General features: G+C 39.2%; 1 protein-coding gene across 1 annotated transcript in view; it reads left to right on the forward strand.

Annotated features, from left to right (window-relative positions):
* Nucleotides 1-3,815: 3,815 nt before the first annotated feature.
* The window catches only part of LOC145652009 (NACHT, LRR and PYD domains-containing protein 12-like), a 72,970-nt gene continuing 62,153 nt past the window's right edge, over nt 3,816-14,632 (forward strand). Inside the window, 6 exon segments of the mRNA XM_081700966.1 lie at nt 3,816-4,048; nt 7,729-7,807; nt 8,243-9,362; nt 9,581-9,864; nt 10,324-10,353; nt 11,838-13,629. Of these exon segments, the coding sequence (XP_081557092.1) occupies nt 9,352-9,362; nt 9,581-9,864; nt 10,324-10,353; nt 11,838-13,629 (2,117 nt within the window). The 5' untranslated portion in view covers nt 3,816-4,048; nt 7,729-7,807; nt 8,243-9,351.

Below are 14,632 nucleotides of genomic sequence, written 5' to 3' on the forward strand. Positions count from 1 at the left end.
TATATTAGATGAGCTCAATTGGAACCTAAATGATGGACAAATAAGCCTTAATGTGAATGGATGTCTTGTCCCAAGTGTCGACTTCAATTTGAATCCTGAATGATCATTGTGCTATGTGTACAATTTCAGATAACTAGTGTTAGTCATTCAAAAATGATCTTAAAACTGCAGGTGTGTGGACAGGTTTTGCTGGAGCGCTGTGGGGACAAGGGGGAGGGGGTACAGATATTGCACCAACTGGCCGTTGAGTCCCTGATTAGTCCACGCACAGCCTCAATCCTCCGTTCCTCATCTTGACGAAGAAGACACTTGCGGACGCTGGAGAGGTGGAGGGTCAAATGAAACCTTGCTGAAGGGCCTCTTTAATATATTGTCCCATTGCTCTTTCCTCCTCTTGGGAGAGAGGGTAAACCCTACATCAGGCAGGAACCGGGACCTCCTTCAGCGTGATGGCGCAGTCCCAGTCATGGTGTGCAGGCAGCTGTGTTGCTCTCGTAGGGCTGAATACCTGCACCAGGTCGCTGTATTCCTGTGGCACGGTGAGGTCATTATCGGCCTCGAGACTCTTGATGGAGGTGGACTGCAGGGACACTGTCTGGTGAAGAAGACGTTTGCCCTCGCAGGCGACCGCCTACTCAAGGACCCGATTCTCCGTCCACTGCATGTGGGGATGTCTGCCTTTAACCATGGAAGCCCTAGTGTAATTGGATGAGAGACGGAAGGGAAGAGGTAAAAAGCAACATGCTCCACATGTTCAGTTTCAAGGAGGACACGAGGAGTAATGTGTTATGATCCCCAACCCCACGGGTCCCCCATCGAGTGCCTGCATGCTTAACGGAGTGGGGAGGGTAATGGCTCTTATTCTCAACTTCTTAGCAAATCCCCAGTCCATTACATTGCCCCCTGCACCAGAGTCAACCAGTGCCGAAGTGGAGAGTCGACGGCCCATGTGTACAATCACCACAGATAGTATGCACATAGACAGGTTTGAGGAAAACTGCAACAATTGCAGTGCTCCCTTCGGTTCTCCGGCTTGCCTTTTACGCTGGCCACACCTAGCTGCTCCACCGGAACTTCTGCTTGCGCCACTGCGGGTGCATTCTCCTGCTGTTGTCGACCTCGGGGAAATTGCCGGGATCGCTCCTACAGGAGATGGTCATACGTGATAGCAAGGTGTACTACCTCATTCAGTGAGTTGGCTTCCTGCTTACATGCCAGTTCCGTCTGTAGGTCTGCCAATGACGAATGTATCAGCCAAGGCAGACTCTTTTCACCTAGCTCCCGCAGCTAACCTCCAGAATTCTATGGTGTAATCTACCATTGTTTGGATTCCTTGCCTCAGGCATAGCAAGTAGTGCCCACAAAGACTCCCCTGACACTCAACCGTGACAATGAATCTAACAGAGGGTCCTCAAAATTGTTTTATTGGCTTAATTGAAAAATAAACATTTTAAGTGATTTAAATAAAAAGAAAAGTTTTCAGCCTCTTTATAATATTTATATATGAATACATATCACCCCAGTCTTTAATCTCTGCTACGCTCCTCATGTCAATCTGGCACATACTGATAACCAGACATGTGTGCAGTCTCAGGTCTGTCCCTCACTCAGCCACTCACACACACCCCTCCCATTGGTTGATTCTCTCAGAAAGACACAACTCCTCCTCTACCCATGCTGGAATACACCTTCTGACAAAAATTATGTAATGACTTTAGGCCAGAAAGTTCAAAACATGCCGCCTTTTTTCTCCCCAACCAAGCAGACCTGTGTATGAAAGGGATGTGAGATTTGTTTAATTGAGATATATTAATGTGATTAAATATACTACAGTCTCATATTCTACCACTCTGTATTCTCTGCTTTCTCTCTGTTCAGTGCCCTTCTCTCTGACACACACACACACTCACGCTGTAGTCAGAGGTCACAGTTATTCTTTGTGAGCTAGCTAGGAAAGGTTATTGTAACATGCTGTTAAATGTCTATATTCTGATGGTTATTGATAAATATAACCGCTGATATATTTATATATATTGATAAATATGACCGCTGTATCATAGAGTTCCAGTTATATGTACGTGAACCATTTTGATCAACTGAAATGTAGACGTATGTACATGTAACATTTTTCTGATTATGTAAATCATACGGCTATTCTAACTCTCATGGCTAGCTAAATAGATTACAATTTTGATTTCTATTGTGTAATACTTTGGATATAAATGTTTACATTTTCTGTTACAGAACAAGACAAAATATAGTCATCCAGTATAGTCTACCCTTTTGAGAAAAACCTGAACTTCAAAGTGGGTGAATCTATTTATAAAAAATTGAAACAATAAGATCACAGTTCATTTAGATTACATGCTTTGCGAGTGCTTTAGGTATGAGGGCTACCATAAAGGTAATCTTTCTGCTCACACATCAGTCGGTCTGTAATTCTGTACTCTGTGTTTCTAAGGTTCCAACTTTCACGAGTTCCTTGAATCTGTGGAGAAAAGTGCTGACCAAGGTAATTTCTAATTTGTGAACCTTTATACATTTTATGTAATTTATTTATCATTTAAATTTTTTATTACTTCTCATTTGTAGATATGAGAAGACCAAAAACAGTTCCTATGCTGAATGAATTGTTGCACGGTAATCTTTTCTAGAGTGTGTCTACCATATGTTAAAAGAGCTGCTTTATTTCTAAAAGTTTATGCAGTGTGTTAATTTGTCACACAGAGGCAGAAGGGGTGAATCCGATATACCTCTCAACCGTCGTCAACTATTCGAGTCCTCTGGTGGAGCTCACAGGTTTTGCAGCAGACCTTGTACAACTAAAGAAATGCATACAGTCCATATGAACACAGTCTGGTGGAGGATAGCTCCATCACAGGGTGAAAAGTTTCACTTCACTCTGCCACTGGAGCTAAAACGCTAACAGCTCCCCTGAGGTGTTCAGACCATGGTTCAGAGACAAAAGATAAAAACAGACCAGCTGAACTGGTTTCTGGTAATGAAAACTGCCGTGTAGAAATTCCAAACTGTACAAAACTGAAGCCAAATCATCTGAGTGCTCATATTCTCTCTCTCTCTCTCTCTCTCTCTCTCTCTCTCTCTCTCTCTCTCTCTGTACTCCTCCTATGTCTCTCTCTCACCATCTCTCACTCTCACACAGACATGTGACAGCAGCACTACACCATGATGGCTCTCTCTCTGTCTCACACAACACATGTTGATAGAAAGTGTTTCATTCTTTTCAAGCAGCTAAACTGGTTTCTGGTGATGACAAGTGGTTGTGTCTCAGTTCCAAACAGAACTTAAACAGAAAAATCCCCAGTATGAATTAAAACCTACACTGTTAGTGTAGTGACCTGAAGTGCTAACTTTACCCATCCAATGTTATCTAAACACTTGTACAGTGATGTTAACACCCGCAGTGTTAATACACCTCTTACAGTATTCATGGTGTTTACATATTTGTATTTGTGTCTGTCTCTGTGATCATGGTTGTTTCTCTCTTGTTTTCTGCATCTGCTTCCATGTCTTCCTGTGTCTTCTGTTCTCACCATGTCTGCTCTAGTGTCTTCCTTCTTTTCCCAACACGCACACACAGATGGACATATGGTATAAACACACACATGGAGGGAGATATGATATTCACAACAAGACTTGTTCTTCCACTCTTGTGATGTTATGGGACTGAAATGTGCTCATACTGGTTTGGCTCCTTCTAAAGAGAAAAAAAAGGTGCAACTAGATTATCGTTCAGATCATAACAGGAAAGAAACAGAGAGTGTGTGTACAGATGGACTGCAGTGAAGAAACAGAGCATGTGTACAGGTGGACTCCAGTGAAGAAATAGACAGTGTGTGTACAGGTGTGTTTATAGTAGTAATAAACAGTTATGATTAACAATTGGTCAGTTATGTTGCTACAGTAGTGAAAACTCAGTAGTGAAACAGTAGCTAAAGTGAGTGTGTTGACAATTAATTAATCTGGACATCCTGATGAAGACAGATCCAGACATTCTTCCTGAAGACTTATAGACTGAACAGTAAAGGTAACACTGCTCCCATGCTTCATAGATATTGCTGTAATCTTGTGTATTTCTCTCTGTAATTAATTATGGCTTTCAGTAAGATTCCTAATACCAATCATTAGCCACATTCCTAAAACCAGTCATACGGCCAGATTCCTAATACCAATTATATGGCCAGATTCCTAATAGCAATCATACGGCCAGATTCCTAAAACCAACCATGTGGCCAGATTCAGAAAGCCTATCATATTTACATTTACAGTAATTATAGTATTTAGAAGATGCTCTTATCCAGAATGACTTGCAAAATTGCTTTGTCATTTACTCATAGAAAACATCCTAGCCAGTACAGTAGGTTAGAGTCCAAGATACCAATGATCTAGAATACAGGGATCACTGCTGATGCCTACAAGTACAAAATACATAAGGTCTATCTTAAACAATGATAAGTGTAATACACAATAAGTGCTAGGGTTTGTTAAACAACATCAGTGTAATAAACAATACCCTACAATAAGTACTAATTTACTCAGGGTCAGTTGTCATTTAAATATTCCACAAATAGTTGGGTCTTCAGTCTGCGGTTGAAGACTGCAAGGGACTCTGCTGTCCGGACAGCAAGTGGGAGTTTATTCCACCATCTTGGAGCCAGGACAGAAAATAGTCTAGTTGCTTGTCTTCCATGAGACCTGAAGCACGGTATTTCAAGCCAAACCTTACTTGAGGTTCGAAGTACTCAAGGTACGAATCAAGGACCATTGACCTCTTGTATGAAGGGGCTGGTCCATTTTTGACTTTGTAGGCAAGCATCAAGGCTTTAAATCTGATGCGTACAGCTACTGGAAGTCAATGAAAGGAGCACAGCAGTGGAGTAATGTGAACTTCAGAAAATTGAAGACCAGTCATGCTGCTGCATTCTGGACAAGTTCAGAATGAACTTAAGGACAAATTCACATCCAAGAATACCTAGATCTGCAGGAAAGTCCACATACCTGGACTACTGGATTTGAACCTTTCCTGTACAAAGTGTTGCAACAAGACCAAACTCAAATAAGGAAAATATTCTTTATTAATTCTAATGTATCCTACAAGATATTTGATTGTGTGGACTATGAATCCACAGTTTCCCTCAGTGAATGTAACAGGTTCCGCAACCTGAACAGTTCTGAGAGTCCCTCTTTAGAAATGTATGTGAACTTTCCATATGTCTTTGAAATGTTCTGAGCGCAAGCGGAGACAGAGTCACAGTATGGGGAATGCAGTTTATTAGAGAACACACGTAGTCCATAGATGTAATTCAAAGTACAAGCCATATATCCAGAAAATCATCTATGTTTATACAGTATATGACATACAGCTGTCTTTACTGTCTGTAAATATATTCTGTATATGACATACAGCTGTCTTTATTGTCTGTTTATTATCCACATCTGACTCCCTGTTTCATTGAATTTCCACCACAGTATGCATGTATATACTGTATATGATATACACCTGTCTTTATTGTCTGTCTACATATATACTGTATTTGACATACAGCTGTATTTACTGTCTGTGTATATAATGCATATGACATACAGCTGTCTTTAGTGTCTGTATGTGTGGATATACTGTGACACAGCTGTCTTTAATGTCTATATGTATGATGTATATTCTGTATATGACATACAGCTGTCTTTATTGTCTGTATGTATGTATATACTGTATATGACATACAGCTGTCTTCTATTGTCTTTATATGTTTATATACAGTATATGACATACAACTGTCTTTATTGTCAGGATGTGTGATGTATATACTGTATATGACATAGAGCTACCATTACTGTCTGTATTTATGTTTATACTGTATATTGCATAGCTGTCTTTACAGTCTGTATGTATATACTGTATATGACATACGGCTGTCTTTATTGTCTTTATGTATATTTATACAGTATTCGACATACAGCTGTCTTTACTGTCTGTATGTATATACTGTATATGACATACAGCTGTGTTTATTGTCTGTGTGTATATATTGTATATGACACTCAGCTGTCTTTATTGTCCGTATGTATAATGTATGGCCTACAGGTACCATTACTGTCGGTTTGTGTGTGTATACGTTATGACATAGAGCTGTCTTTATTGTCTGTTTGTGTGTATATACTGTATAAGACATACAGCTGTCTTTACTGTCTGTATGTATGTACTGTATGTGACATACAGCTGTCATTACAGTCTTTATGTATTCTTTATACTGTATATGACACTCAGCTGTCTTTATTGTCCGTATGTATAATGTATGGCCTACAGCTGTTTATTGTCTGTATGTATGTTCATACTGTATATGACATAGCTGTCTTTACTGTCTGTATGTATGATGTATATTCTGTATATGACATACAGCTGTCTATTGTCTGTTTGTATATTTATACTGTATATGACATAGCTGTCTTTACTGTCTGCATGTATATAATGTATATGACATACAGCTGTCTTCTATTGTCTGTATATGTTTATATACAGTATGTCTTTATTGTCTGGATGTGTGATGTATATACTGTATATAATATACCGCTGTCTTTATAGTCTGTATGTATATTTATATGTAATGTTGAGCGATAAGGAGGCGGACGCATGTGCGGAGAGGAGCGAGATTTATTATGCCCAAATCCAAAATCAGAGTTGTTATCGTAGTCTAGGCTCAAAGAGCCAACACGGAGAGCACGGGGATATATAAGTAGACAAAATAAACACACGAAGGCAAACTGGGAAGCAGGCTATAACTAAGGCTAGGGAAAACTCATGGCTAAGAAACACGGAGTACAAACCAACAAAACCATAAAAATAAACATGCAAACATTCAATGAACTAAACACATACACAAATCATTCAAACAATGAACAGCAACAACCAAGGCACACAACAGGGATTAAATGCATGAATTTCACCAAAACTAGAAACGAGGGACAGGTGTAAGCAATCAAACAAGGTGAGCACAAAACGAAACTATGGAACGGAACTAAACACAAGACAAGGAAAACACGGAACACGGAAGATGGAAGGGACTGAACGTGACATTATACATTATTTGACATACAGCTGTATTTACTGTCTGTATGTATATACTGTAAATGACATACAGCTGTATTTACTGTCTGTGTGTATATACTGTATAAGACATACAGCTGTCTACTGTCTGTATGTATGTACTGTATGTGACATACAGCTGTCATTATAGTCTTTATGTATGTTTATACTGTATATGACATACACCTGTCTTTATTGTCTGTGTGTTTATATGTATGTGTATCTGACTTACAGCTGTCTTTACTGTCTGTATGTACATACTGCATATTACATTCCGCTGTCTTTACTGTCTGTATGTATATACTTGTATTTGACGTACAACTGTCTTTATTGTCTGTATGTGTGTATATATACTGTATATGACATACATGTATCTTTACTGTCTGTATGTATATTCTGGAAATGACTTACAACTGTCTTTACTGTCTGTATGTGTGTATATACTTTATATGATATATAGCTGTCTTTACTGTCTGTATGTGTGTATATACTGTATATGATATATAGCTGTCTTTACTGTCTGTATGTGTGTATATACTGGATATAACATACAGTCTTTTGATCCCCCTCAAGACACTAACACTTTCTGAAATCTTCATACAGATTTTCTCTGTTGTTTTCTACAGGTCTGCAAAGATGCACCATAACAGATAAACTAAGACATTTACCAAGACTCTGCTGGTTGTGTGGTCTCCTGTAACTCAGGTAAGGCTCTGACCTTAAGTAAAGAAATTAGGGTGCTAGTAACACCTACATCTTGCATTTGATTCACAGGGTGCACACGTACTGTCACACTGATACACATGTAAGCCACTCTGGAGAAGAGTGTCTGTAAATGTGTGTGAACAAATGAATCCTTATTAAATCCTCGATAAATCAGTTTTCTTACTGGGTAACTCCATCACAATTGTCAGATTTTAATAACTATTGTACCAAGGGTCGATTTCACGCAGACACCTATAACAGAGCCACAAACATTTTCATTACATGTTTACATACTTCCTCACATATTTGTTTCTGGGTTAAATTTCCTGTGTTTAAGATCAACATTTTTTACTCGTAACTACTACTTCTTTTTGATAAACACGTGCAACCTCTGAAATAATGTGGATTAACCTGTTTATTGCTGCTGTGTTTCAGTTGAATGTTGTTTCAGATTGGTCATGAACAACCAAGAGAAAACAAGTCAGGAGAACAATTCCAATGTTTGAAACTAATCACTAGGGGGCACTGTTTCACATATTCATTAAACTGTCTCATTGAATTTGTGATGAATTTGAGTAAGAATACATAATTTTTATATATATATTTTTGTTGAGTCAGTTTGAGTGTCACTGGGCTGTCAGACCCACAGGCTGTTAGTTGTGTTGTGTATTGTGAATCTGGCCCATGGGCTATGTGTTGTGTATTGGGTGGGCTGTGTGCTGTGTGTCTGCACCAGAACAGTGCAAATGCACTGTAAGGCACATCCATTAGTATTGTGCAGGTCATACCTCAGTCTACAGTACTACACATACAGTCTGATTACACATACATATACACATACAGTCTTGTCCTCCATGTTGATTGGGTGTATGGCAGTGTAGTGTCTGTATCCCTGTCACATCTGGTCCTCCATGTTGGTTGGTTCTCCTTCCAGCAGCAGTCTGTGGGCTGCCATCTCACCCTCACAGGCCTGTTCTCTGATCACTCCCATCTCACCCTCACAGGCCTGTTCTCTGATCACTCCCATCTCACCCTCACAGGTCTGTTCTGTGATCACTCCCATCTCACCCTCACAGGCCTGTTATCTAATCACTCCCATCTCACCCTCACAGGCCTGTTCTCTGATAACTAAATATATAGTTTGATTTTGTGTATCACACAACTTTGAAAATCATCTCATTGTATCACTCGGAATTTCACATCTTATTCAGTAACATTCCAATGCTTTTTCTTAATTGTGAAAGCCTATTAACTCCTTCCCCACCAGTAAGGCTGTTTCGTAATCAATGTTTTTCTGTCTGTAAATGTGTTTCTATACTGCCATCTTGTGGTCACTGATGGGCATTTCAATGTCCATGGTGCCGTTTGTGTAAAAATAAATAATCTATTATAGTCATGTGACATTAGTGATGGGCAGATCATCAATAACTGCCCCACTAATTTAAATGTGAATTTAAATATGTGTATTCAGAGTAAAACAAGCAGACTGTATGACCTCAGACTATCAGTGTTTTCATAACAGACCCACACAGCGGTAGTGAGAGATGACAAACAGGTAAAACCCAGTGAACACACATCAACACTTTACTCAGTCCTCTCCACATCACTCACACAGCACACTTCACCCAACACACATTCACTCCTCTCCACATCCCTCACACAGCACACTTCACCCAACACACTCACATTCACTCCTCTGTCTATTCCTGCACTGTGAACATAAACCATTGAACATGTTTGTGAACCTTCAGTAATCTGGAGTCTGTTGTCTAGAGTCAGGATGGACAACATTTCAAAACTACTGCTGGACATTCTAGAGGAGCTGAAGATAGAGGACCTAAAGAAGTTCCAGTGGCATCTGACCAACAGTGTAGAAGATGACAAACGCATCCCAAAATCTCATCTGGAGAATACAGACAGACTTGACACTGTGGACAAGATGGTGCAGAAATATGACCCAGATGGAGCTGTGAAGATCACACTGATCACCCTGAAGAAGATGAACCACAACCAACTGGCTGAGACCCTGAGAATCCAACACAGTGAAAATAAAGCAGGTGAAATCATGTTCACTTTTTAAACTCACTATTTCAGGATTTTATATGCTCATAGCATTTGGTTTTGTTTTGTTAGTGAACTCAATAGACAAAGAGTGAAGTTGAAAACAATGCTTAGTTAATTTACAAAGTAGAATGAGACAAAATTCAAAATAATCTGGTATATTAATAAACAAACATTGCAAACAATATGTTTTGAATAAGAAATGTTCATTAGCAACAATGAGAAAAGTGATGTCAGTCTCAGTTTAAACATGAGCAAATCACAAATGTAGTCCAGTAATGATGAACAATGTGTTTGGCACAGACTGTATAACTTACAAAATGCATAATAACAAATGTCCAGGTCTTCTCAAACATAGCAGTCACAACCAAAAAATGCACACAGGACTCACAGTTAATAAAGTAGGTTTTGTGTTTTATATTTTCTGTTCTTTACTCTGATGTCTTCTCTCACAGGTGGAGAGAAGACTGCTAAGACTCCAGCAGGTAAATTCAACCCAGTCACACCTTTAGGCATGAGATTATATTACAACTTTAAACAACATGAATATCACATATACTACTGCCATCATTCACATACACACATCACATACACTACTGTCGTCATTCACAGACATACATCACATACACTACTGTCATCATTCACATACTCACATCACATACACTACTGTCATCATTCATATACATCACATACACTACTATCATCATTCACATACACACACTACTCATTCACATCATTCACATACACACATCACATACATTACATACACTTCTGTCAGACTGCAGTTATTAAACAGTCCCTCAGATACTGCACAACATTATAGTTCAGGCAATAATTAAATCTCAAAATTACTGCACAGCTTTAATGTTGTTACACCTGTTAATATAATTACACAGTCTAAAAGAATTGCAGTTTCCTGGATCTAGCTACTTAAATCTTTATTGAAGGCAGCACAAACTTTTTTTTTTTTAATAATTCTATTACATACCAGAACTGTGAAGGTTAAAGCACAATAGTAGTGAGAAATCTCTCCCCAGCCTAAACGCATCATGTTCATTTATGCTCTTTTCATAACAAATCTCATTCAGGGGAGACAAAACAAATAATGGGGGGAGTCCTCCTCTGGTTGATATCCAGCACAGCAGAAACAATACAAACAATGAAGAACAAAATACCTCTTCACACTGAGCACTGGTAGACACTTCACCTCTCCCTTAATGTTTCAGTACCTCTTAATTAACACACTGAGCACTGGTAGACCCAACACCTCTCCCTGAGTGTTTTAGCACCTCTTCATTAACACACTGAGCACTGGTAGGCACGTCACCTCTCCCTTAGTGTTTCAGTACCTCTTCATTAGCACACTGAGCACTGGTAGACACGTCACCTCTCCCTTAGTGTTTCAGTACCGCTTCATTAACACACTAAACACTGGTAGACACATTACCTCTCGCTTAGTGTTTCAGTACCTCTTCATTAACACACTGAGCACTGGTAGACACATCACCTCTCCCTTAGTGTTTCAGTACTTCTTCATTAACACACTGAACACTGGTAGACATATATAACCTGTTACAGCCCAGCATACATAAGACAGTTAGTGCACAAGTAAAGCCCTGTACACACTCCGTGGTTATAAACTAATGGAGGTAGCACTGACCAAAGAGAGAAGGCAAAGCAAAGCTGCAGAAAGTAAGAACTAAAATCCAGCTTGATTCAGTTAAGGACTCACTGAGCCATTACAGAATGTTCTATCTCATAACAATAATCAAAACTTTGACTCTCATTTGGAGTCTTTTTGATGTCTCCTTATTTGTTACTACTACTGATAGTTATTCTACTCTACAGTGATAAACAAACTTCAGAGAGAACATGATATAAAGTTAACATTTTGAAACTATACTAAACAGGCACTTTTCTTATTCACAGGCTATATGAATCACAACGTTTTCTTCCAACTTTTTAACAGGTGGAAGAAAAAGTGATCTCAGTAGTAGGAGAATGAAAATAAAATATAAGGAAAAATTTGAGAAGTTGTATGAGGAGGCTCCACTAGAATGTGATCGTGTGCCTATAAAAGACACTTACACTGAAGTTTACATGATCAAAGGATGCACAGGAGGAGTGAACACAAAGCATGAAGTGAGACAGGTGGAGGAATTCTACCCCAAAACAGAAGAAACACCAATCACACTCAGTGACCTCTTCAAAGTGCAGTCTACTAAAAAGAAGCATGGTACTAAAGTCCTGACATTGGGAATAGCTGGAGTGGGAAAAACAGTCTCTGTACACAAGTTCATTCTTGACTGGGCTGAAGAGAAGTGCAACCAGGACATAGATTTCATCATATACCTCCCATTTCGAGAGCTGAACTTGATTAAGGATGAAAAGTACAGCCTCTCAGAACTACTTCTTTACTTCCATAAAGAGCTCTGTTCTGGAGAAGAAAAGGAGATATTAAATGAAAAACATAGGCTGCTTTTCATACTGGATGGATTGGATGAAAGTAGAATTCTTCTAGATCTTCATCAGAAGAAGGTATCTAATGTGAATGAAAAGACTACTCTTGATAAACTAATAACCAACCTCATAAATGGAGAACTGCTTCCTTCTGCTCTCCTCTGGATCACTTCACGACCTGCAGCAGTCAGTAAGATAAATGACCAATACTTTAACCCTGTTACAGAAATCCGTGGATTCAATGACCCACAGAAGGAGGAGTACTTCAGGAAGAGAATCAGAGATGAAGATCAAGCCAGCAGAATTATATCACACATTAAGACTGCAAGAAGCCTTCATATCTTGTGTCACATACCTGTTGTCTGCAGGATCTCAGCCACCGTGTTTCAGAAAATGCTGAAGGAAGGTGTGGACATGAAAAATGCTCCAACAACTCTGACAGAAATGTACCTACATTTCCTGCTGTTTTTCACAGATCAAAAGACTAAGAAATACAACACAAAGCAAAGCACCAACAATGCAGTTTCATCTGAGACAAAAAGAGCAGAGGTGCTGGATATTGTGAAGCTTGGAAAGTTAGCCTTTCTTCAGCTGCAAAAAGGACAACTTCTGTTCTATGAGAAAGATCTGGAAGAATGTGGTATTGATGTCTGTGAGGCTTTAGTGTACTCTGGAATTTGTACGCAAATTTTTAAACAGGAGGGGAAGATCTACAGCTTTGTGCATTTAAGCTTCCAGGAGTTTCTTGCTGCTGTATTTGTGTTCCTAACATTCAGGGATGAAGGCAACCCACTCCTTAAAACCCCACTGGAGAAAATTAAGTGGAAGTTAAAACACAGACTGTGTGATCTGCTCAGGACAGCAGTAGGTAAGGCCATGAGGAGTGAAAATGGGCACCTGGACCTTTTCCTCCGTTTCCTCTTCGGCCTCTCACTGCAGTCCAATCAGAGGCTCCTGAAAAGTCTACACCCAGAACTGGACATCAGAGAAGAGAGTTTAGAGGAGACTGTGAACTACATCAAGAAAACCATCAAGAGAACAAAATCCTTTGAAGAGACTATCAATCTGTTCCACTGCTTGAGTGAACTGAAAGACAACTCTCTGACAAGTGAAATACAGACCTTCCTGAACTCCAGAGACCTCTCAACACAGACACTTTCATCTACACAGTGTTCAGCTCTGGTGTTTGTGCTGCTGATGTCAGAGGAGATTCAAGAGAAATTTGAGCTGAAGAAATTCAGGCCATCAGATAAAGGACTGAGGGAATTATTTCCAGTGTTGAAAAACACCAGGCGAGCTCTGTAAGTATCTTTTGGATTAATAATTTTAATTGGAAAGGTTTTTTATTGTTGAAGCTCTTTCTGTAACTAATCAAATTATGTGAATGTATTTCTCAGTCAGAGCAAAGTGAACAACAATTTTCATTTCTAGTGGTAAAAGGTTGTACTGTAAGTATATTTTGAATGGTGAACTTTGGGGAATGGCTTTTCTGACAGCCACAACATTAAAGAACAGACAAGCCTTTATCTTAAGAGCAGACCAGTGCATTCCAGAATGACTGCAGTGTCTTCCTACCAGTTGGAATGCAACACATGACTGTCATTCTGTAATTCAAAAGTCCCACTGGTTTCTCTGGCAAACACTCAGAAAGCCACATTCAGTCAAGACACAGGAGTGTTCAGCAAGCAGCTCTGTATTTTTTTTTTAACAGAGACAGATAATATATATATTGTGTGCGTGTGTGTGTGTGTGTGTGTGTGTGTGTGTGTGTGTGAACAGCGACAGAGAATATATATATTGAAACTGATAGTCTAACAGGTTATACATAGTCTAACAGTACATAGTGTTACACATACTAAAACTGAAGCACTGACAGTACACAGTGCGCAGACCTTTAAGCATTAAAGGGATGACTAAACAAGGCAAGTGAGGGGTCTACGTTTTCATCTAAGCCTCCTCTATTTGATGAAACTGCTGTCAATCAAGCAGCTTGCCCTGAAAACTCTTGGAAATGCCTGGAAGTAAATGCTAGTCACCCTCCCTCCCCCTTCCCCCTTCACACATTGGTGTAGGACAGTAAGTACATAGTGTTACACATACTATCTAACAGATGTTTATTCTAGGACAGTCTATTTTAGCAGATTTGTATGGAATTACTTTCACATTTAAGATTTTAAGGTTATAAGTCATTGAAAATTCATGTTTGAAAGTTAGGAACCATTAGTTGGTTTGTCACCCCTGAATGAGACTTGTTATAAAAGGAGCATAAATAAACATGAATTAGCATGTGTTTAGGCTGGTGAG

This window comes from Electrophorus electricus, chromosome 1 (genome assembly GCF_041902795.1).
Source record: "Electrophorus electricus isolate QZ-2024a chromosome 1, ASM4190279v1, whole genome shotgun sequence".
Classification (NCBI taxonomy): Eukaryota; Metazoa; Chordata; class Actinopteri; order Gymnotiformes; family Gymnotidae; genus Electrophorus; species Electrophorus electricus.